Source organism: Aricia agestis, chromosome 22, assembly GCF_905147365.1.
Source record: "Aricia agestis chromosome 22, ilAriAges1.1, whole genome shotgun sequence".
Classification (NCBI taxonomy): Eukaryota; Metazoa; Arthropoda; class Insecta; order Lepidoptera; family Lycaenidae; genus Aricia; species Aricia agestis.
This window is the reverse complement of record NC_056427.1, coordinates 398,535-420,468: the sequence shown is the minus strand read 5'-3', so window position 1 is coordinate 420,468 and position 21,934 is coordinate 398,535. Positions and strand designations below refer to the sequence as shown.

At 37.4% G+C, this 21,934-nt stretch overlaps 1 protein-coding gene across 5 annotated transcripts in view; it reads left to right on the top strand.

Moving 5' to 3' along the window:
• The window catches only part of LOC121738191 (rho guanine nucleotide exchange factor 11), a 138,682-nt gene that overhangs the window by 87,554 nt on the left and 29,194 nt on the right, over nucleotides 1-21,934 (top strand). For all 5 annotated transcript variants that reach the window (XM_042130102.1, XM_042130100.1, XM_042130099.1 and 2 more), the window contains 2 exons: nucleotides 13,980-14,076; nucleotides 14,854-14,973. In XM_042130102.1, coding sequence (XP_041986036.1) covers nucleotides 13,980-14,076; nucleotides 14,854-14,973 — 217 coding nt within the window. The remainder of the gene's footprint in view (nucleotides 1-13,979; nucleotides 14,077-14,853; nucleotides 14,974-21,934) is intronic.

Here is a 21,934-nt window from a genome sequence, read left to right as displayed (position 1 = left end):
AGTACATTAATTGATTCAGATAGACGTAAATTGATTAAATAATTAGTATGATTATTTAAATTGACAGCATTGTATTGTGAATAGAACCACAAAAAATTTTCACGCATAAGCCGCTTAACCGATTTTGATGAAATTTAGTGTGGACTATAATAATTATTGATACGTTTGAGTTATTACTTAAATAAAAATAATTTATGTGATATTTAAATTGTTATTTACTTATAGTCCAAACTCCAAACCACGAGCCACAAAATTTTGTACATATTTTGTAATTTTTGAGGTTTTGTGCCTTACTGCTTCTTCAATTTCAAATGGCTATTTTTCAATTCTAGTTGCCATTTTGGCATTAGCACTAATGTCTGACTTTAAACTTGAGTGACAATCTAGTAGTTGAAAAATGTTTTATTTCTGAGTAAATTTGAATCAAATTTTTTCAAAATGTCTACCTGATGCCTACCACCGGTTCGGGAACTACCCCGGCGAGAAGAACCGGCGTAAGAAACTCGCACGGGTTCCACTTTTTACCAAAAAAGTGAGAGAAAATTGTTCTTTTAAAATAAAGTTTACAATTTTGTAACTTAATATTATATACAATGTCAACATACATAATTGTAAGTCATAATATAATAATGTAGAAGTAGCCTTTCAAGAAGCCATCCTACTCCCAAGATGTGCCATCTTTTATGAAATCATTGACCCTTATAATAAGCTTTGGCACACAAACGCTCTTTGACTACTTTTTTAAATTTATTAATGGAAAGATTTTGAACGATTTCTGGGATTTTATTGTAAAGGCGTATACATTGACCTTTAAAAGATTTACTGACTTTACTAAGTCTGATCACTGGCATGTCCAGCTTGTGCTTATTTCTAGTATTTCTACAGTGAATGTCACTTTTAACTTTAAATTTATTTATATTTTTTCTAACATATTATATTACATTATCCAAAATGTATTGAGCAGTGAGAATACCAATTTCTTTAAATTTATCTCTCAGAGATTCTAAAGCAGACATTTTATAAATAGAACGTATGGCTCGCTTCTGCAGCACAAATATTGTATTAATGTCGGCAGCGTTTCCCCATAAAAGGATTCCATATGACATCCTACTATGAAAATAACTAAAATATACTAATTGTGCCGTGTCTTCGTCAGAAATTTCTCTAATTTTTCTGACTGCATATGCTGCAGAACTGAGCCTACCTGCTAGATTAGCAATGTGAGGAGCCCACTGTAATTTACTATCAAGTGTAAAACCTAGGAATACAGTGTTATCTACCAAATTCATCTTCTCATCAGTTGTTTTACTAATTAGTACAAATTTGAATACAATGCAATGTTAAAATAATACTTTCTAGTGAGAAAGTTGGTGAAAAAGAAAATATTTTCATATTGTTACTTAGAGAATACGACATAAAATTATGGCAGAATGCCCCATTAGGATAAAATTAGTTTAGTCCGCAGAAATCGATTTTTCCGCGATATAAATTATATCGCGGAAAAATCGATTTCTGATTCTATGAATATTCATAGAATGAAATATATATATATATATAATATAATTTCATATATATGAAACTAATTTTATCCTAATGGGGCATTCTGCCATAATTTTATGTCGTATTCTCTAAGTAACAATAAGGTATAAGGGAAGGGATGAATTATATCATATAATTCATCCCTTCCCGAGACTCAAAAGTCCAGACCATCTAAGAATTCAGCGAAGACATGAAAAAGGAACATACAGAGAGACTTTTGCTTTTATAATATTAGTATGGATCGTGGTAAAACATACGATTAACCATACAAGAACAAACATACATATTGATGATGGAAAACTTTAATTGCGCGTCAATCTTTTAATTATCATTGTACAACTTCTTATACGCTTATGAGATCCTAGTATTTCTGTGCGATTTCTAGAATAAAATGAATGGTGTCTCCGGGAGTCGGGACGTACAATTAGAAGTTAGTTAAATTAATATTAAATCACTTTCTGATAAAGTGCCGAATAGGCTATTCGCAGCTTTTTGACAGATTCTCCATACGTCTTGATCTGTCAAGTTAAGTGGTGAATAGCCTATTCGGCACTTATTAGGAAGTGGTGAAACATGCCCTAAAAGTTAGGGGCGTTTTGAATTGTACGTTGCTAGATAAGGATAGCATGAGAATTGAGAGATAATTTTGTCATCTAGGGCAACTTGCACTTATGTAGGTTGGAAGTAATCCTGGGTTAAACATATTGTTATCTCTATCATAATCCTAGAACGAAACATGGGAGTGATAGAGATGACATAATATTTAACCGGATTAACTTAACAGGATTAACTTTAGATTTCATAACTGCAACTTATACTCAAAATTGTCTTGAGAATTTAAGACATAATATGTGTAACGAAGTACTTATTCTATTAAAATTTTAAAACAATTTATACCATAGCTTTTATAACAATAATAGAAATACATGCTTTGATACTTCGCCTGGTAGATACTAATTCTACCAATTGACCAATAAAACTTAATTCCTAGAGCGGCGAGATGAAAGCGACGAATCGTTGTATGAGTCAGCTGACGGCCACAGCGACGCTATATCTGCTAGCGACGATGCCCTACCAAGACTGGGCAAAACACCTACCATCAGCAAAGAATCCCTAAAACTGGCAATCACAGACGAAGAAGCAGATTATCCAAAACTGAAGAAGGGCCACCGCAAGACCATGTCGCTTTCGCATCCATTCGAAATCGTTAAAAACCTTGGCGATGAGCTATTCGAGCATAAAAATGATAAGAAGTCCAGAGAGAGTCTTTGGAGTGAGGAGGATGGAAAAACAGATATTAAGAAGAAGGAAGACGCGCCTAAACGAAAGACCAGCAAAGGTTCATCGGTAAGCGCGTTGAATTTCCTCAGAAGGAAAAAGACTCCTACTTCAATGAAGGCAGTGGAAGCGGTGGTCGAAGTGGTAGATGGGTTGGTTAATACCAACGAGATTTTAAGCAGAACCAAGTTCTTTCTAGAGGAAGAAAAGAGGTACGCAGAAGTCTGCCTGCCTGCGCCTCCGCCTGTAGAAACAGACTCAGACGAAGAAATTCCAGCGCCCAAAATTGAGCACAGAAGAAGATTGAGCAGGCAAACTTCTCGAAGTAAGAGCAAGGTGCGAGGGAAGTCGCAGAGTGTAAGAGTGAATACCCTGAGGAAGTCCCACAGTGGGACCCTAAAGAAGGGAAAGAAGAAGAGTGTGAAGTCTACTGGGAGAAGTAGACAGGCTAGCTTTGTGGAACCCAGTCCTATTGCCAAGAAGAAGAATCCTGACGCTGCTAAGCAGAACTCTTGGCTGTTCAGTAATAAAGGTAAGGATTTATCTTCTTTTTCTTGATTTTTTTTTGTTAAATCTTGGTATATTTTATAATTTAAATGCTATAGAAATCCGATGCTATGCTAAGTTCTATAGGTACTATGTAAGATTCTGCCTTAAAACAATATTGATTCATTTCCTATTTATAATCAGGGTATTTAGTCAAATTGTACTCTTTATTTAAGACGGCGAAGTTAGGAAAAAAAATTGTGATTTGATAGATAGTCCACAACATGTCTGATGTCACTTAACGACGATTTATGCCAAATCCTATTTACATTTTTCTGGTTTCACTGTCGAAATTATCGAATGCAAATTGTCTGAGTGCCCAGATGTTAAAATTATCCTGATGCACTAATGACGATATTTCGTTTATTTTGAGTCTAGATATAAATATAGTCCACCTTGTTATCTAGAAAATATGTACGGCGCATGGTGCTTTGTTGTAACAGGTCCAGGAAAATCGTTTGCAGCACGGGAACCGTACATTTTTCGGGAATAAAATCTAAATCATAGTAAAAGGAGGGGAAGTAAGTTATCTTCATATAAAGGCACCGCGCGCGGCTTGTATGTGTGCGTCATAGTATCACGTACGGCACACAACAAAATCTCGGCCAGTTTTTTAGGCTGGTACCGCCGAGATTTTGTTGTGTGCCGTACGTGGCGACGCACACGTACTATGGCGCACACATACAAGCCGCGAGCGGTGCCTTTGTATGAAAAATCTTTTCTCAGGACTCCATAATATCTAAACTGCATAATGTATTTAAAGTTATAGCAAATTGCGTCTAAAATATAAGTTCTGTGGTTTAAATGTTGTGTACCTAGAGTTCTCTGTAAAAGTAGTAGCGCTGAAAGAGTACTTTTGTATGGGAATATGCATGACGCTCGTCCATACAAATCAGCAAAAAAAATTGAAGCGCTGTTAGTTGCTACTTTCACAGTGAACTCTATGTCATAAACACATACAGTATACACCCCTTTATTTAAGTAATAAGACAGACAGACACACTTTGGCATGTATAAAATTAGTATGGTGACTATGGATGATGGCCTCATACCCAGTCTGGCCTCAACAGACCTTTGGATCACCTTGTAGCCGAAAGATCACATTTCGATCTTGTTTCAGATACTAATAAAGCCCAAAATTGATAACCTATAGATTGCTGTACATCTGGGTTCTTATTATTATGATATTAAGGTTTGAAATTGCTAAAATGTGGTACATCTGTAAAGCAGATGTGCTATACAGATGGTTAGTAGGTTTGATTCTGGTTTTTTGGTAGTTTTGTTTATCTCAAGTTCTTTTGTCTTTGTTTATTACTTGACGACTTATGCAGCTTGAAATTCTTAATCGTACATTTTTCCACAAAAAACGTCTATGACCTTTACCGTGGTCTACTGTATATAAATAATATATCTACTCTGCTGTGACATTGATTAATATAATTTACTAGACGTTCCGCGCGGCTTCGCCCGCGTAAATTAGATATTTCACAGACAAATTAGTCCACGAAAAATAGCCTACACGTGGTACATCTTATTTGTGCCAAATAACAGAAAAATTGCTCCAGTAGTTCGTCGTCCCTTTCAAATGATTTCCCCCGTTTTTTCCACATTTTCCTCTATTTCTTTGCTCCTATTTGTCTTAGTATAATAAAATATAGCCTATAGCCTTCCTCGATAAATTGGCTATCTAACACTGAAAGAATTTTTCAAATGGGACCTGTAGTTCCTGAGATTAGCTTTATAAATTTTTTTTATTCTGCTTTATAATATTAAAGTTACATAACTTACCAAGGCAGAATGCACGATTCCCGCAGCGTACTGCTTTAACGCGGGCGGAGCTGTTGTTCTAATGTTGCAATGTCAACTCTAAACTCTAAACAGCTGTTGCATTAAGTCATCAGGTGATTTCTAACGCCCATTGACGTTATTAATATTCCAACCTTGTCGATACCGAGAATTCAGGTTTTCCTGTCCCTCTGTTTGTACACGATTGTTTAAAGTGGCCAGTTAGTTCTGTGAAATACTCCGGCTAGTTCGATTCTCTTTTTTGAAATCGTCTAGAAACTCTATTAGCGCGCCGGAACCGTACATTTTTTGGGACTTTTTTTATGAAATAAGGGGGCAAACGAGCAAACGGGTCACCTGATGGAAAGCAACTTCTGTCGCCCATGGACACTCGCAATATCAGAAGAGCTACAGGTGCGTTGCCGGCCTTTAAAGAGGGAATAGTATAATAGGGGTGGGTAGGGATGGGAAGGGTATAGGGGAGGATAGGGAAGGGAATTGGGCCTCCGTAAACTCACTCACTCGGCGAAACACAGCGCAAGCGTTGTTTCACGCCGGTTTTCTGTGAGAACGTGGTATATCTCCGGTCGTGCCGACCCATTCGTGCCGAAGCATGGCTCTCCCTCGTATAAAGTTTTGTTACACCTTGTGTAAGAGGTCACATTAATTTCTTTAAATACGCTTTGGATTTTTCAATTTTCAGTTTTTTTGCGATAACAGTAAAGTTTTAGTACCTACTTACTTCGCTGTACCTACTTGGGTACAAAGTTCCAAATTCCAATGTGTGGTTCTCAAACTTTCTTGGTAGCGGACTGCGGAACCCTTTTAAGAAGTGAAAATTTGACGGACCCCAAAAAAGAAAGTTTTGTCTTTGAATGAATTGTCGCCATGTTGGTGTCTGATAACATTTGTATAAACAATTTATGTATCTAGCGGAGCTTACTACAGCCTACAAGGCCTTTGCGCCGCCCCAGGGCTCCACACTTTGAGAATGGCTGACCTGTAATCTAGAAGGTCAGAAAATAAAACTTTTGTTTCAAATATCATCAACTATTTGAGTCAATAGTTTAATTTTTTAGAGCTCTGGGACTACCTTATATCAATTATCTCGGGACGTAAAGTGTCTCCCTGTCAAATTTCATTAAAATCGCTTCACGATTTTAGCGTAATTAGAGGTATTATTTACTACAAATAGACGGACACTTCAGCGTTTATAATATTAGATAAATACATTTTTATCATCAGCAATGATAAATGATAAATCCATCACCTTGTATGTCTGTCTGCGTGCCAAAACGTCAGAAACTTTTCCGGGCAGTCCGGGCACAGAATAGTGATGTAACGGATTCGCATTCGCAAAAATTATGCGAATATTTAGCGAATGCTTTAATAATCAAAAAGAAAATTATTATATGTATGCATTTGAAATAATATAATAATACAATAGATAACACTTAGATTTTTTATTAAATCATACTTCTACATTCTTATTTAAAGCCTCATTAGTGATTTATGAAAAAATAACTTCAGAGATCTTATCAAATCTAACATTAATCAGCCTTGTTGGTATACTATGTAAGGTTTGCATTCATTTAGTAGTATATTATTACTTTACTATCATTTTTAAATAAAGTTTACAATTTCTATTTACTAAAAAACTAAACAATTACTTGAAACATAAAACATAAAACTAACCTCAAAACAAAATAAAACTTTTAGAATGAACTTTCTGTGACTAAATTCATTCAATAATAGTCTGTCAAGAAAGTGAAGAAATTAAAAAGTGGCAACATCGTAGTGTCTTCCCTTTCAAATCAATCTAAGAAAAAAGGGGTGACACTACGATGTTGCCACTTTTTAATTTCTTCACTTTCTTGACAGATTATAAGCAATATCGGTTCGGCTATGTTCAATTTAAAGATGGCCAACACGAAACGTCAAACCTGTCGAACATTTTACGCGCGCTTTTTTTGAAATTTTAAAATATTCGCATTCGCATTCGCGAATGTTGAAGATAAATATTCGCAATCGCATTCGCGTTCGCGAATGTGAAAAATCCAACATTCGTTACATCACTAGCACAGAACCTGGCCTTGCGCCGACGTGATTGATATTATAACACGACGGCTGCACAATGATAGTATGAGTTGGTTGTGTTGTAATATTTCCGGTTAGAAATACGTGTGGCACTCGGGGACTGCCGCGGTAAAGGTATTGCATAGCGTTTTTTATCAACGCAATTGAAATTCGTATGCGTCTGTCGCACTGTCGCACGCACACAAACACCGTGCCGATGTCTGGCAACGCCGCAGTAGGATGTGTTAGGTTTTTTCGTTACGGAATAGCTTGATTCGGTCGCCGCGCTCTAAGCCTGCGATAAAAGCTATATATTTTAAGCTATTGAGCTTAAAATCTGATAGTTACCTAATCTAAGGCTCTTCATGCTTAAACCCCTGAACCGATTTTAATGAAATTTGGAATGTAATGCGAAAATAACTGACAGATATTAGGGACAACTGTCTGTCACATGTATTCTTCTGTAAAAACTATGGTGTATGCTGGAACAAGAAAGACAGACTCATTCACAGATATTATGTTAGTATAGATTAAGGCTTAAAAGAATATTATCTTATATCTTTAAACGAGCAATTGTTGTATATATATAATTGAAATCTCGGAATCGGCTCCGACGATTTTCATGAAATTTAGTATATACCTGGGGTTTCGGGGGCGATAAATCGATCTAGCTAGGAATCATTTCTATAAAATGTCATTTTCATCGGATACCGAGCAAAGCTCGGTCAAACAGCTAGTATGTACTTAATACTAATAATTAGCAATCAGCTACATGAAATTAGCCAAAAATTTAGTTCACACGCCAAGCCAATTTTAGCAAAACCCCGCCTAGTATGTCAAAATGATTTTCGCCATGTAAAATAGGTCTTTCCTATTGACATAGTGTCATATGTTTGACATAGTTACTAGTTCTATATATGACGCCGATGTCCTGGGCACTTAGTCAAATTGTATTCGATAATTTCTACAGCACTCAGCAGTTTAGAAACAGCATGACTATGCTCAAAGCGTTCATAAAAAAGAAATGACTTTTGAAGTAAAAATTTCTTTGGCGGCGCGGCGTGGGTGTTTTTGGGGTGCCCTAGCGTTAGGGCACGTGATCTGATCTAAAATTCGTAAGACGGAGGAGTAGGCCGGCACGGCGCGGCGTAGGAAAGTAAGTAATTTCGCCCTCTCTTTTAACTTAGGTATCCCTGTTTCTTTTACATTTTCAGTTCCACTTGCATTCTCCTAATGCATTTTTTGCTATTTTTAAAGGTCCGACTCGCACTTGGCCGCTATTCGTAGAGACACAATGTCTATCTAGTCTTCTACTGAGTAAAGTACTAAGTAGATAAAAGTTCGTTGACCCCTTCTATCTTGAGGTCAGTGTTAATGATCTTGAACCCTAGGACATTACTTCTGTAAGGTCATGTGTTCCTGGTAGTTGAAATGTTTTTTTCCTTAATAAACGGGCATTGGAAACCTGATACTTTACATGTTGCCTAAATTTTGTTTTTAGCGCGGTAACCGTACATTTTTCCGGGACAAAAGTACTGTCCTTTTCTATGACTTGTATTTCCATCAAAATCGGTTTAGCTGTTTAACCGTGAAGTAGTAACAACAAACAAACAGACAATTATTTTATTTGCATATTTTAAAAAAATTCAAATTAGTATAAAATTGGCCTAGTCTAATAACTCGCTAGTCGTGTCAGTTTGTCTGTCACACCGGGTTAGCCTAACGATTGCAAAGGAATATAATGTCCTTGTATAATGCACACACACTAGGGCACTATAAAATAGCTCCAGCTGACTTTAGTCTCAATCAAGCCGGCCACCGACGATGCCAGTACATCAGGTGATGAGACGGCTCGTTCAAAAATAACTTTACATAACATTGTCATCGCCACACGCGTCGCACATAAATACGGCTGATTCATCACTAGTCACTACCAAATCCATATGTGAAATGCGAAAGTCTGTCTGTCTGTCTGTTGCCCCTTCACGCCGAAACCGCTAAGATAAGATTTAGCTGAGGTATGAGATGCTTTGAGTGCCGGGAAAGGACATATAATACTTTTTGTCCCGGAAAAATGTACGGTTCTCACGCGATATTGAACGAATATAAGGGTTGCGGGCGCCATCTAGTGTGATATCATTATATTTTGAGTTGTGACAAACAAGACTTATAGGTCGCGACTCGCGCACAACTCACAAGTTTAAGATCGCTCAAAAATACATTTAAGAGGAATTTTTAGTATTTTGGAGCCCGCCCGAAGCAATCTTAAAGTTTTGCGCTTTCTATACATTTATGTATTTATTGTATCGAGTCAAACATTTTGTCTATGTCCCTCTCGTTATATTTTTTCATTGTCCTATGTATGGTACTCATTTATACAATAGTGATACTTCCTTATACTTTATGTGTCCCTGGTATACAATGCGTACTGCTAATTTGGCGGATAATAGAAGGAAATGAGCTTTACAGCACCTGATTGTAAGTGAGGCATCTGCTATACGAGGTGACTTGCAGGTGCGTTGCTACTGGCTTTTATGTAGTAGGTCAGTTTTGATAAAAATTGTTTGTCTAATAATGCCATCTCTTTCTTATACATAGGAGCATAATATTATCTGCTTTATTATGTGGCTTGCATGTGCGTTTGAGTATGTTGAGTAATGAGTATTGATTGATCTACTTAAAATATTTTTGGTTAGACCCATTTTGATGAAGCTTTGTTTTAAATGTGTCAGTGTATAAAACATGTGTTTAGTAGTTTTACTGTCTTTAATGTAGGTCGTTTTAGCTCCCGCGTTGTTACTTGTTAAAGATGTTGTTACTTGCTATTTTAATCCAATTTTTTTTTATGAAATAAGGGGGCAAACGAGCAAACGGGTCACCTGATGGAAAGCAACTTCCGTTGCCCATGGACACTCCCAGCATCAGAAGAGCTGCAAGTGCGTTGCCGGCCTTTTAAGAGGGAATAGGCTAATAGGGGAGGGTAGGGAAGGGAAGGGAATAGGGGAAGGTAGGGAAGGGAATAGGGTAGGGGATTGGGCCTCCGGTAAACTCACTCACTCGGCGAAACACAGCGCTAGCGCTGTTTCACGCCGGTTTTCTGTGAGAACGTGGTATTTCTCCGGTCGAGCCGGCCCATTCGTGCCGAAGCATGGCTCTCCCACGTATTTTAATTTAACTTTGATGTGATTCGGTATGATTTAGCTAGCGCTGTTTCACGCCGGTTTTCTGTGAGAACGTGGTATTTCTCCGGTCGAGCCGGCCCATTCGTGCCGAAGCATGGCTCTCCCACGTATTTTAATTTAACTTTGATGTGATTCGGTATGATTTAGCTAGCGCTGTTTCACGCCGGTTTTCTGTGAGAACGTGATATTTCTCCGGTCGAGCCGGCCCGTTCGTGCCGAAGCATGGCTCTCCCACTTATTTTAATTTAACTTTGATGTGATTCGGTATGATTCTGCAAGATTGTATTCTCAAAAAATGTCAAAATGTTAAACACGTTAATATCTATTCAAAAATTTGTCGTTTGAGGATATTATGAGACTATTACTTTGCTTTTCGATAGGATCCAGACTTGTACGTGGGAGAGCCATGCTTCGGCACGAATGGACCGGCTCGACCGGAGAAATACCACGTTCTCACAGAAAACCGGCGTGAAACAGTGCTTGCGCTGTGTTTCGCCGAGTGAGTGAGTTTACCGGAGGCCCAATTTCCTTCCCTATCCTCCCCTTTTCCCTTCCCTTCCCATCCCTACCCTCCCCTATTATCCTATTCCCTCTTAAAAGGCCGGCAACGCACCAGCAGCTCTTCTGATGCTGCGAGTGTCCATGGGCGACGGAAGTTGCTTTCCATCAGGTGACCCGTTTGCTCGTTTGCCCGCTTATTTCATAAAAAAAAAGACTGGATCGAACGAGGAACGAAATTTCATTAATTATAATAGTATAAATCTTGCATAATATCTCTTTTTGGATATACTTCTGAAACCCTCAGTATTTTAAATCTTTACCTGACTAGACCGTACTAAGACAAAACATTTATGAATTTGGCTGTCTGCCCTTTCTAGCTTTTAAATACGAAAGCGCGGAAGGCCGATTCAATTTCAATGAAATTTATGCACATATTATAAAGAAAAATGTACCATTCCCTCGTCCAAAACGAATTTGGGCGCGCCGAAGCCTACCAAGCAGCACTATATCTGCAGATACAATCAGCTGACTGTCCCCTGTTCCTCGTCCCTTCGTCCCCTGTCCGGAGAGGTCAATGACATAACATCACCGTGAGTCGTGACGTCATACGTCATGATGACTCAGGGACGGGGTTTTTGTTACGCGTCTGCGACTGGAGACTTGAGTAATCATCATGATCACAACTTTTAGGTTGGGTTGCACCAGAGGCGTGGCTAAAGTTAAAGTTATGGTTATAGTTCAGGCTAAATTTAACTTTAACTTTGACCGGAGAAATTGACAGATGACAGCTGGTGATAAATGAACGTGGGCGCTGCTGGTGAAGGAGAACTGTCAAAAATGTCGTTTGGCGGCGACCGAATCAAGAAATTCCGTAACGAGAATAAACCTAACACCCACAGAGTGCGGCGGTGTCAGAGACCAGAGTTCGACACGGTGTTTGTGTGCGTGCGACTGGAACTCTGTAAAACTCTAGAACAAACTGTCACCGGCAGTATTTCCGGACCTATACGACCTGCAAACCTTCAAGAAAAGAGCGTATCTTAAAAAGCCGGCAAAGCACCTGCAGCTCTTCTGATGTTGCGAGTGTCTAAGGGCGACGGTAGTTGCTTTCCATCAGGCGACCCGTTTGCTCGTTTGCCCCCTTATTTCATAAAAAAAATAGACGTATGCGAAGAATTATTTCATAAGTTGATAAAAATGCTATGCAATAGCTTTACCGTGGCAGTCACCGAGTGCGACACGTAATTTTTGTAATGGCGATCGAAATCATTAGCACTAGTAACTTTGGATTCACAAAATTTTGGACAACTTAAGAGGCGAGGAATCATCGAGGAATCAAATATAATATTTCTCTACTTATGTTAAAGTATTCTTTGTGAAATATGTAGCTGCTCATAGTTTTACTGCTAGTATCCTTCTTCCGTGGTTAAATGGTGGACATAACTAGAGGTGGACATAGGCCACATTACCCGCTACAGACAGCAATGGACATAGGCCACATTATCAGTTACAACATCAGTTACAAAATCTTCTGTTTTTCCAGCGGTGTACATAGGCCACATTTCCCGCTATAGTACTTGTACTATTATCTATTCTGTGGCTATAGCCAGCGGTGGACATAGGCCACATTATCCTCTACAACTTGCGGTAGAATCTACCGGGTAGATATATTTTACATTATGCGCTAAAACCAGTGGTGGACATATAGGCCACATCCTCTACAACCAACGGTAGATATAGGCCACACTATCCTCTACAACCAGCGGTGGACATAGGCCACACTATCCTCTACTGGCCTCCAATGACGCATGAGATCATCGTGCATCGCTATACACAGTACAAATTACAATGGCAGCGCGCGCGCACTGCGCATACGGGCATGGCGCAGGCGGTCGCACGAGCGCGGCGTTATAAAGCAAGCTAAAATTATTATAAGAAAGTGTGTCTCTCTGTCTGTCCGTCTATCTGTTACGGCGGAACCGATTTCTATGATACTAGATGACGCCTGCAACTCCGTTGCGCCAAAATTCGTTTATGATCGCGCGTGTGCTGTACATTTTTCCGGGATAAAAAGTATCCTCCATACCACATCATAATCAGTTCAGCCACAGGCGTAAAGAGGTAACAGACAGACAGACACACTTTCGCATTTATAATATTAGTATGGATTGTAGCACAGTGATATATTTGTAGTATAATAGGAGTTAGGACGCTTCACACCACGTCAGTCTGGCCCCGTGCTGACTGCTGAGTACCTGAAGGACTTGTGTTACGGGTACCAGACAACGGAAATATATTTAATACTTTTATATTATACTATACATATAATATGTACTATTTAAGATTTTTATTATATTATGAATTATGATACACATATTTAATACACATCCATGACCCAGGAACATTGAAAACTTTTTGTTCCGTCGGCGGGATTCGAACCCGCGACCCCCGGCTTGAGCTACCAACAGCCCACCAACTGAGCCACAGAGGTCGTCTATCGTTATGTTTTCCGTGTTTTGTCATCGTTGGTTCTAGTTTAGTGATAAGTATAAACTATATTATTATGTTGACAATTGTGGATTTGTGGCTATATTGGTCACACAAGGTCAGTATGATAAAGATTGGGAATGAGGCAAAGTAAAGCACAGAAAATATTTTGTTGTCACGATGAAGTAATGCTTTATCTGCTACAGATTATGTCTTCTACATTCTACTACTAAGATATGAATTATGATATTTTGCTTTTGATTCTGTTAAATAAATAAAAAAACATTGTAAACTTATTCTTCTTTTTTTGGAAACCGGTTAACGAGGTTATGAAAACAACGCCATCTATCGTTATGTTTTAGATTTTAAGATTTTTCAGTAAGTTCTGATGACTGATCATATCTCAGAGACATTTTAAGATTACTTCACTTTAATTTAATGAGGATTTTACAGAAAATCTAATATGGAGTTTTAATGTATTTTAATCTTCATTAAATTAAAGTAAAGTAATTATTATTAATTGGCTGTGATTGCAATCGTAATTAATACTTTTTGATCTCTAATTTCAAAATGTTTATCTTACAGGCGAGCCGCGTCGAGAGGGGTCGCACGAGGAGCCCCCCGCGGCGGAGGGGGAGGGGGAGCCTGACACCAAGGAGCCCGATAAGGAGAATGAGAAGAGGTAGGCTCTTTGTTAGCTGTGTGTGCCTGGTAGATTGAGGAGGGTGGAGTATGGAGAATGGAGATGATGAGTGAAATGAATCTTCTGGATACTTGTGTGCCTGGTAGCATAGAGATAATTTTGTTTGGCGTTGATGAGTACAAACGCTGCCTTTTTTATCTAAGAGAGAGAGAGAAAGAGACTCGTACCTAAGAGGCTCTCAAGTTTCTAGTCTATTCAAGGAACGTTCAGAAATTTATGTGATGCTCAGTATTATAGCCCTGATACGATCATTCAGCCAAGAAAAAAATATATAGCTTATAAGGAAAAAGTTTGCCTTTCAATATTTTTTTTGCAAAATAAGATATTTTTCACAACAATATCAGAAAGTCAGCGCCATCTATGATTTAAGATAAACATATTTAGTTCGGCTGTTCAACGCTGGATGGCGCAATACTTAATTGGCATAAACTAAACATAGATGGCGCTTTTATGAGCACATTTGTTTCTCAAAATTGATAACAGATGGCGCTTGTAAATTCATGTCATTAGTAATTTTTTGACCTCTAGATGGAGCATTATGACACTATTAACTATTTAGATACGCGCACATTATTACGTGCTGCATATTTATAGATTACACGGTAGCAGTTGTAGTCTTAGCATGACTCCGAAATACAAAAATAAGATGAAATAAAAAAAAATAGGATAAAAAAGCTCGTAAAAAGCTATGAAAAATGCGGCCCTCTACGCTGCGGCTCTACATAACTCACATATTCATCGTTATCATCATTCCAGCTGGCGCGGCGCGACGCGAGGCGTGAACCGCGCTGAGAGCTGCCGAGAACGCGACGCACCGCGACGCGGCAAACACAGAAACGCCTCCGATCCGAACCGGTTGACGGCACACCCTAACCAGTGAGTACTAGCTTTATTTATGATTTAAAGGCTAGAGTTAACCCTGAGTTAAAGACTAAAGTTAACCCTGGAATAGAGTGAGCCCCAGGGCTACCAGGTTAAAGACTAAAGTTAACCCCCGGTTAAAGACTAAAGTTAACCCTGGAATAGAGTGAGCCCCAGGGCTACCAAGTTAAAGACTAAAGTTAGCCCTCGGTTAAAGACTAAAGTTAACCCTGGGTTAAAGACTAAAGTAAACCTGGACTAACGTTAACCATTGGTTAAAATTAGCCCTGAGTCAACCTTGGGTTCATTTTACCCTTGGATTAAATTTAGCCGTGGGTTTTAACTTTTACATAATATTATTTTTCGCGTTTCCAGTATTTTTATATCGCAGGTTCGAATTTATTTTGTTACTTTACAATGTTCTATATACACACAGACTACTGACGACGGCACTCAGAGACGAAAATTAATTACATTCTAACTATCATTTAATGAAGATTTTGTCAGACGAAGGTTATGTTAAACATTTCATTAAAGTTAGGTAACATTAAAACTCTACAAGTGCGGCCATTCATTAAACAAATATAGTCTAGCCTACTGCAATCTGCAATGCGGATGTTTTTAATATACATATTATTATTGTCTGCGTTTTCACTAGTTGCTGTGTCTCTACAGCCTACATATATAAAACTTCTATCAACTTATGTTATCCTTGTACCCTGGTACAAGTTATTTCAGTATATGCATACTAATAAATAATGGGATATTATTAAATGCACATCAGAATAATTTTTCAGCACACTACCTTGACTCCGCTTATTAACTGAATGCATACCAGAAAAACTAATGCTGATCAAAAAAAACAATTGATTAACTGAACATGTCCTTCAAAAAAAACTTAAACATTATACAAAACGAGACGACCTTTATAACCGAATCCACACCAAAAATATGGTTCATACATCGGATATATTGTTTGTAAAACTAAAATTTAAATTGTTTATCAAAAATACTAACTTGCACTCTAAATTGGACAATCTTACAACGGAATTTCTAAAAACGATATCGAAAGGTGCACCACAACAAAATCAATTTCCATTATCAAAACAAGTCTACAAATTGATAAATCGTGCAACTAAAATATTTTTAACCTAACTTTATTTTCTTTTTGTTTCTCTGTTTTATTGAAAAACATGTTGGGGCCTCCTCATCTAACGCCGCACTCACTCCTTTGCGCTCGCTCTTTACTCTTTAGCGACCACAGATATATTATCTTGATCTATTTCTGTGTAAGCGACAAAGATTTTTGGTGATTATGATGAGATATGGTGGAAGATTTTATCATTCCAAAACTATATAATTCAAGGTTTCTTGATAAAAATTAAGAAAAATTATCAAAATTCACTACTGTATTGTAATTGTATGGGTTAATAAATTTATTAAAGATTCTTAAATAATTATTAATAGCAATGTTGGCCCAATACGACTTGATTGGGCTAGGTTAGATTAGGTTAGGCGGGAGCTACGCTACGCTACGCTCCCGCCTTAGCCATCGTGGTTATTTTTTGTGAACCAACCAGAAGTAGGAGCTCCGCGTAGCGGGGCTCCGTTGACTCATAATTGAAGCCAGTTGTTTTTTTTCTTTTTTTTTTCTTTAGTAGCTTGTCAACCCCTATCAATTCCTAAGCCGGAAGCTTAATTATTTTGCAATATATCGGTAAGGAACCCTTTGTGCGCGAATCTGACTCGCTCTTTGTCGATTATTTATTATTATTATTGTTTATAAACTGAGTTACCATTCAGTGTGCCAAAGTTTAGTCCATGTTAAGTTAGCACTTGATGATTTTTATGTGTTCTTAATTATATGAACATAACAGACTAAATTGGGTTTTATTTGAAATAAATGATGTTCCTAAAAGTAATTTAGGTGATGGTTTTCCTTTAAAAAGTTGTAGTATGTTTGTTGAACTAAGGAATTGTTAGATATACTACTTTAATAATAGTTATTCGTTCAGAAAAACAGTTTCGCAAATAACTTTAAATAGTATGCTGAATTCGCATTATTTAGGGTGCATAATTAGTGTGCAAGTCAGTATTTTTGGTGAAACTTTGAAATATTTTGATCGAGAAAAGGGAATATACAGATATTGATTTAAATACATGCCATAAATAATTATGTATGTCTGTCTGTATATTTCTTATCCAGGGTTAAGCTACTGAACCGATTTTGATAAAATTTCCGTTTCGATAAAATTTGTGCCCCACGAAAATAAATGGGATCTTCATTTTCAAAATGTACGGTTCCCGCGCGTTCCTAATAGTAAGTTTTGTCTCAGTCCTCTTCTTTATTATCTTATATACAAAATTCTCTTGTCACAATGTTAGTCACCGTACTCCTCCGAAACGGCTTTACTGATTTTAACCAAATTTTATATGCATATTCAGTGGGTCTGAGAATCGGCTACTGGGTACTTTTTATATTGATAAGTGCATTTGTTGAATAAATAATAGTAAATTATTACAACTCGAGACTGACGGCGACCATTGTTTGTGCGACGGGATAGCGATGGACGTTGCCATGGTGACATACTTATTTAGTCACTTCAATAAAATAATACGGGCGAAATACTTTATATGGCAATTGGCAAAGAAACGTTTGCCGGGACAGCTAGTAGATTTTCTAAGAAAAACAACTCCAAATACATTTACAACTTACAGCATAAAGCTCAGCTGTTTAAACTAATTTTAGGCTTCTACTATTCTGTGCTTCTACTAAAACGAATATAAAGGTCAATAACCTAGCTCTTATTGCAAATAACTAAGATAGAAATTCCTCTCACAAATTAGTAGCGAAATATCCTTTATGCTCATAACAATAAAGCTGAATCTCCCACAGTATTTAGTTTAGGAGTTACAACTTTATAATGTCTGTCTGTTCTGGTGCGCATGGCATGAAATCGTTATCATTGTCTATACGATAAGAAGGGGTGGAATCTAAAAATGGGGGTGAATCTCTATTGCGTCTGAATCGCGCGAGAACCGTACATTTTTCTTGGATAAAATGTACTTTATGTCCTTTCCCGGGACTTAAAGTATCTACATTCTACATATAAAACAGCGAATCGGTTCAGCGGTTAAGGCGTGAAGAGGTGACAGACAGACAGACAGACACACTATCGCATTTATAATATTAAGCATGGATGCGAAAGTGTGTCCGTTTGTCACCTCTTCACGCTTAAACTTCTGAACCGGTTTTACTGAAATTTGGTATGAAGATACTTTGATTCCCGGAAAAGGACATAGGATACTTGTAATTCCGGAAAAAAATGTGTGGTTCCCGCGCGATAAATACTTTGCCGCAACGGAGTTGAGTTCAGAACCGCAGAGGATAATTTGGTCATTTCTACCGATGACTGCAAATGTGGACTAAGTGTAGTCATAGATCATTTTGAAAATCATTCATCATTTTCAATATTGTTTTACCATTTGCCAATACTTAGTAACTGACAGCTACAGATAAATAGTCTATGTACATTAGGATATAGGCTATAATGGATATAGATTATAGGCTATTAATAGTCTCCAGTAGCCGGAAACATGCATTCCATTTTCATATTGTATCGTTACACTAAAAACGTACAGGATGTTCTTAAAAATGTGGGGGTGAAATCATAATTTGAACCCCCATTTTTGTAGTCAAATTGTGACAATTGACATGTTGTTTAATTATTGTCAAATTTTAATTTTATGTTTATTATGTTTTTATAGCGGCAACAAAAATCTCTGTTTGTTCAACAATTTTGACCGGTACCTTTCATGATTTTTATAACCAATTACCTTCATTTTTGAGCATTTTTGACTCCCATCTATTATTATTTATGTGAGACGGGTTTCCAAGGAATTTTAAAAAGTACTCACTCTTCAAAATTTACGATGCAAAAAATTAATTTATATTTGCGGAGACCCGAGGCTCTCCCCTACAAAAAATTTTGTGAAATTTGGCTGGCCCCTTCCTAAATACCTCAAAAAATTATGTGCGTCCTCTAAGACAATACAAGCTGACGAGTGACAGTTGTCTTACGATATTTAATATAATATATAGTCATATTAGATTGACGACCTCTGTGGCTCAGTTGGTGGCCTGTTTGTAGCTCAAGCCGGGGATCGCGGGTTCGAAAAAAAGTTTTCAAAGTTCCTGGGTAACTAGTAACTGGTACCTTATCACATGTCCTTCAGGTACTTAGCACGGGGCCAGACCGACGTGGTGTGAAGCATCCATACTCCATTTCCCGAACGCAAACGGACGGAAATCCAACTCAAAACAACAACACCCTGTATTCATAGTATACAAAATCGAGACCGCGCTATTTTGGAAGTCGCGACTCGTGCCTGAACTAGTCTGTTTCAGTGTTCAGTGCTGTTTCCTCCGACGAGCACGCGGGTACAGAATTGTGACAGTGCTATAGTCAAAATTAGTGCTTAAATTGACAGTTAAATTAGTATTAAGACGTGGTTAAAAAGTTATTATACGTGACTGTTGTAAGGATTTGTTTTAAGAGTTTAAAATGTTTGTACAGTCTTTTTACTGAGAGAAGCGTAAATAAGTAACGGATACTAGATATACACATTTATAGCGGTTTTTAATTATTAAATAGTCGGTTAAAAAGTATTTAGTGTTAAAATGCTGAATTGAACGTGCGAATTTGTAAGGAGAGTTTGTTTTAAGAGTCTAAAATCTACAGTCTTTACAGAATTTTACTTGTAAAGAGTCTTTTTAGTGTCTTTATTCGTAAGATGATTTAGATTTTCTTTATATCATATTTTAACCACGTGTGTTCTTATGTTGTATTTCTTAGTTTTTGGAGGTTATTTGTTTCAAATTCTGTTTGTTTCTTTGTGTTTTTAAATCCAGCGTTTCTATATATTTCGATTCGCTTATTTATCGCTTGTGTAAAGTCCGGTCGCATGATAGAGAGAGTTGTTAGACTAGGTATAGCTCGTCTTTTGTGGCATACGATTTAAGTTATTTTGTAGTTCTATACAGGGTTTAACAAAATTAAGTGATAATACTTTAAAGTGTGTATGAGCCCTCTGTGTAGAGGGGACTCATCCCCTGTGTAGATTTCACTGTGAAAGTAGCAGCGCTGAGAGAGTATTTTTATTTTTATTTTGTATGGGCTAACTCATTATGCAAGGGCGCTTGCCCTTACTAATCACAAAAAAAATTGCTCTTCCTGCGCTGCTACTTTCACAGTGAACTCTATATAAGAGATTCATATACATCCAAAAGTGTTATCACTTTTGGATATTATATCGAAACTATATTGATGCTGTAATAAAGAATTGAAATAGCAAAATCGATGGATGATCAGGTGATCTACCTGCTCGTTTATCTTATGACTTCTATTGAATATGCATAATATGTAGTTATTGACAGTCGCGAGGTAGTACAGACTACAGCTAGTGTTTCATACGATTGTCCATTGTTGACGCTAGCGAGGGGATGATGTCGACAGTTTTTATCGACAAATCGACTCGACAAACAAATATTATTTGGTAAAGGTTTGCCAATATATTTGTGTGTGTGTGTCTATTGAACGGATTTTATGATATTGGGTATGGGGATACTTTGGGTTCCGCAGTTTCATATGACGTGATATATATATAACGGACAAATGCACGGTTCTCGTGTGATAAATAAAATTCGCTATTGCAAAATTACGAATATCTAGTGATTTACAAAATTTGTAGTACATTATTGTCAGTCTTACGATGTAGGTATTTTCTTATTACAATTATTTTAGAGATGAGTTTTGAGAGGATTATTAATTTCGTCGTAATAATTTTTGTTTTCAAGAAAGAGCCAAATGTATAAATAAGATTAAATATCTTGTTGAATCCTGACATACTTTTGCGTTGATTCAGTTTTGTTTATGTAGAGCGTGTTTTGAATTTAATAAAAACAAACAAATCATTCAAACACGAACCAAATAAGCTGAAATAAATAAAAATATTATCGAACTAAATGGAGCATTTGGTACAATCTTTTGTAGAATTTTATGATGTCTTTAGATTCAAATTCGTAAATAACAAGGAACTGTACATTTTTCCGTGATAAAAATAATCCTAGATCATGTCATATCCAAGGACTTGAAATATTCATACCAAAGCCAAAATTCGTTTATGCGCTGTTTAACTAATCTAAGTCCTTTCCTGAAGGGAATTATCATTAACAACGAAATCTATCGACTTTTTTATCGATATCGACAAAGATGTTAGCACAACACTGTCAAGGTGTTACATGAAGGTGCTACAGACAATAGAATTAGCTACAATAGGGTGAGCTCACACTAGGCTTAGGGTGTTACACACTTGATTTAAGGGTAGGGACAGACAGTATTTCCACTATAATTAATGAGATTGTGTGTGTCTGTACGTTACCTCTGAAAACTCCTGAAGTGATTTTGATGAGATTCCTTAAGAAGATACTTTAATCCCGGAAATTAGGCACGGTGACTGGGTACATTGCCAAATCCGTTGTAGTACGTTATGTCAAATCCCATACATTTTTGACTTAAAATTCCGCTGTTTAAACCATAATATTATATGCAATTTGGCTAAATACCCAGTCTCAAAAGTTGCTGTCAAACTAAAATTTTCCGCAAGTGTTCGACAATCATTCCATTTCATCAGAATTTATTGCTTGGATTACTCGAACGTGGAAAAATCGGAAAATTTTCCGAACGCTTGGTTACTCCATCTCTTTCCTCTATAGTGTATAGTCTATCTCGCTCAAGCTTCTATTCTCTATCTCGCTCTATCGTTTTCTGTCTCCCTCTATAATGAGTATCGATCGAGTCGGCGTGGAAGTTTGCACTTCCTATTAGGCGAGTTGTCGGACCGTTTGGCGTGACGCCATGTTTTGACGCGGTGGGGTTTGGTGCGAGTGTAGGCGGTGGCGGATAGCGGTAGAGGA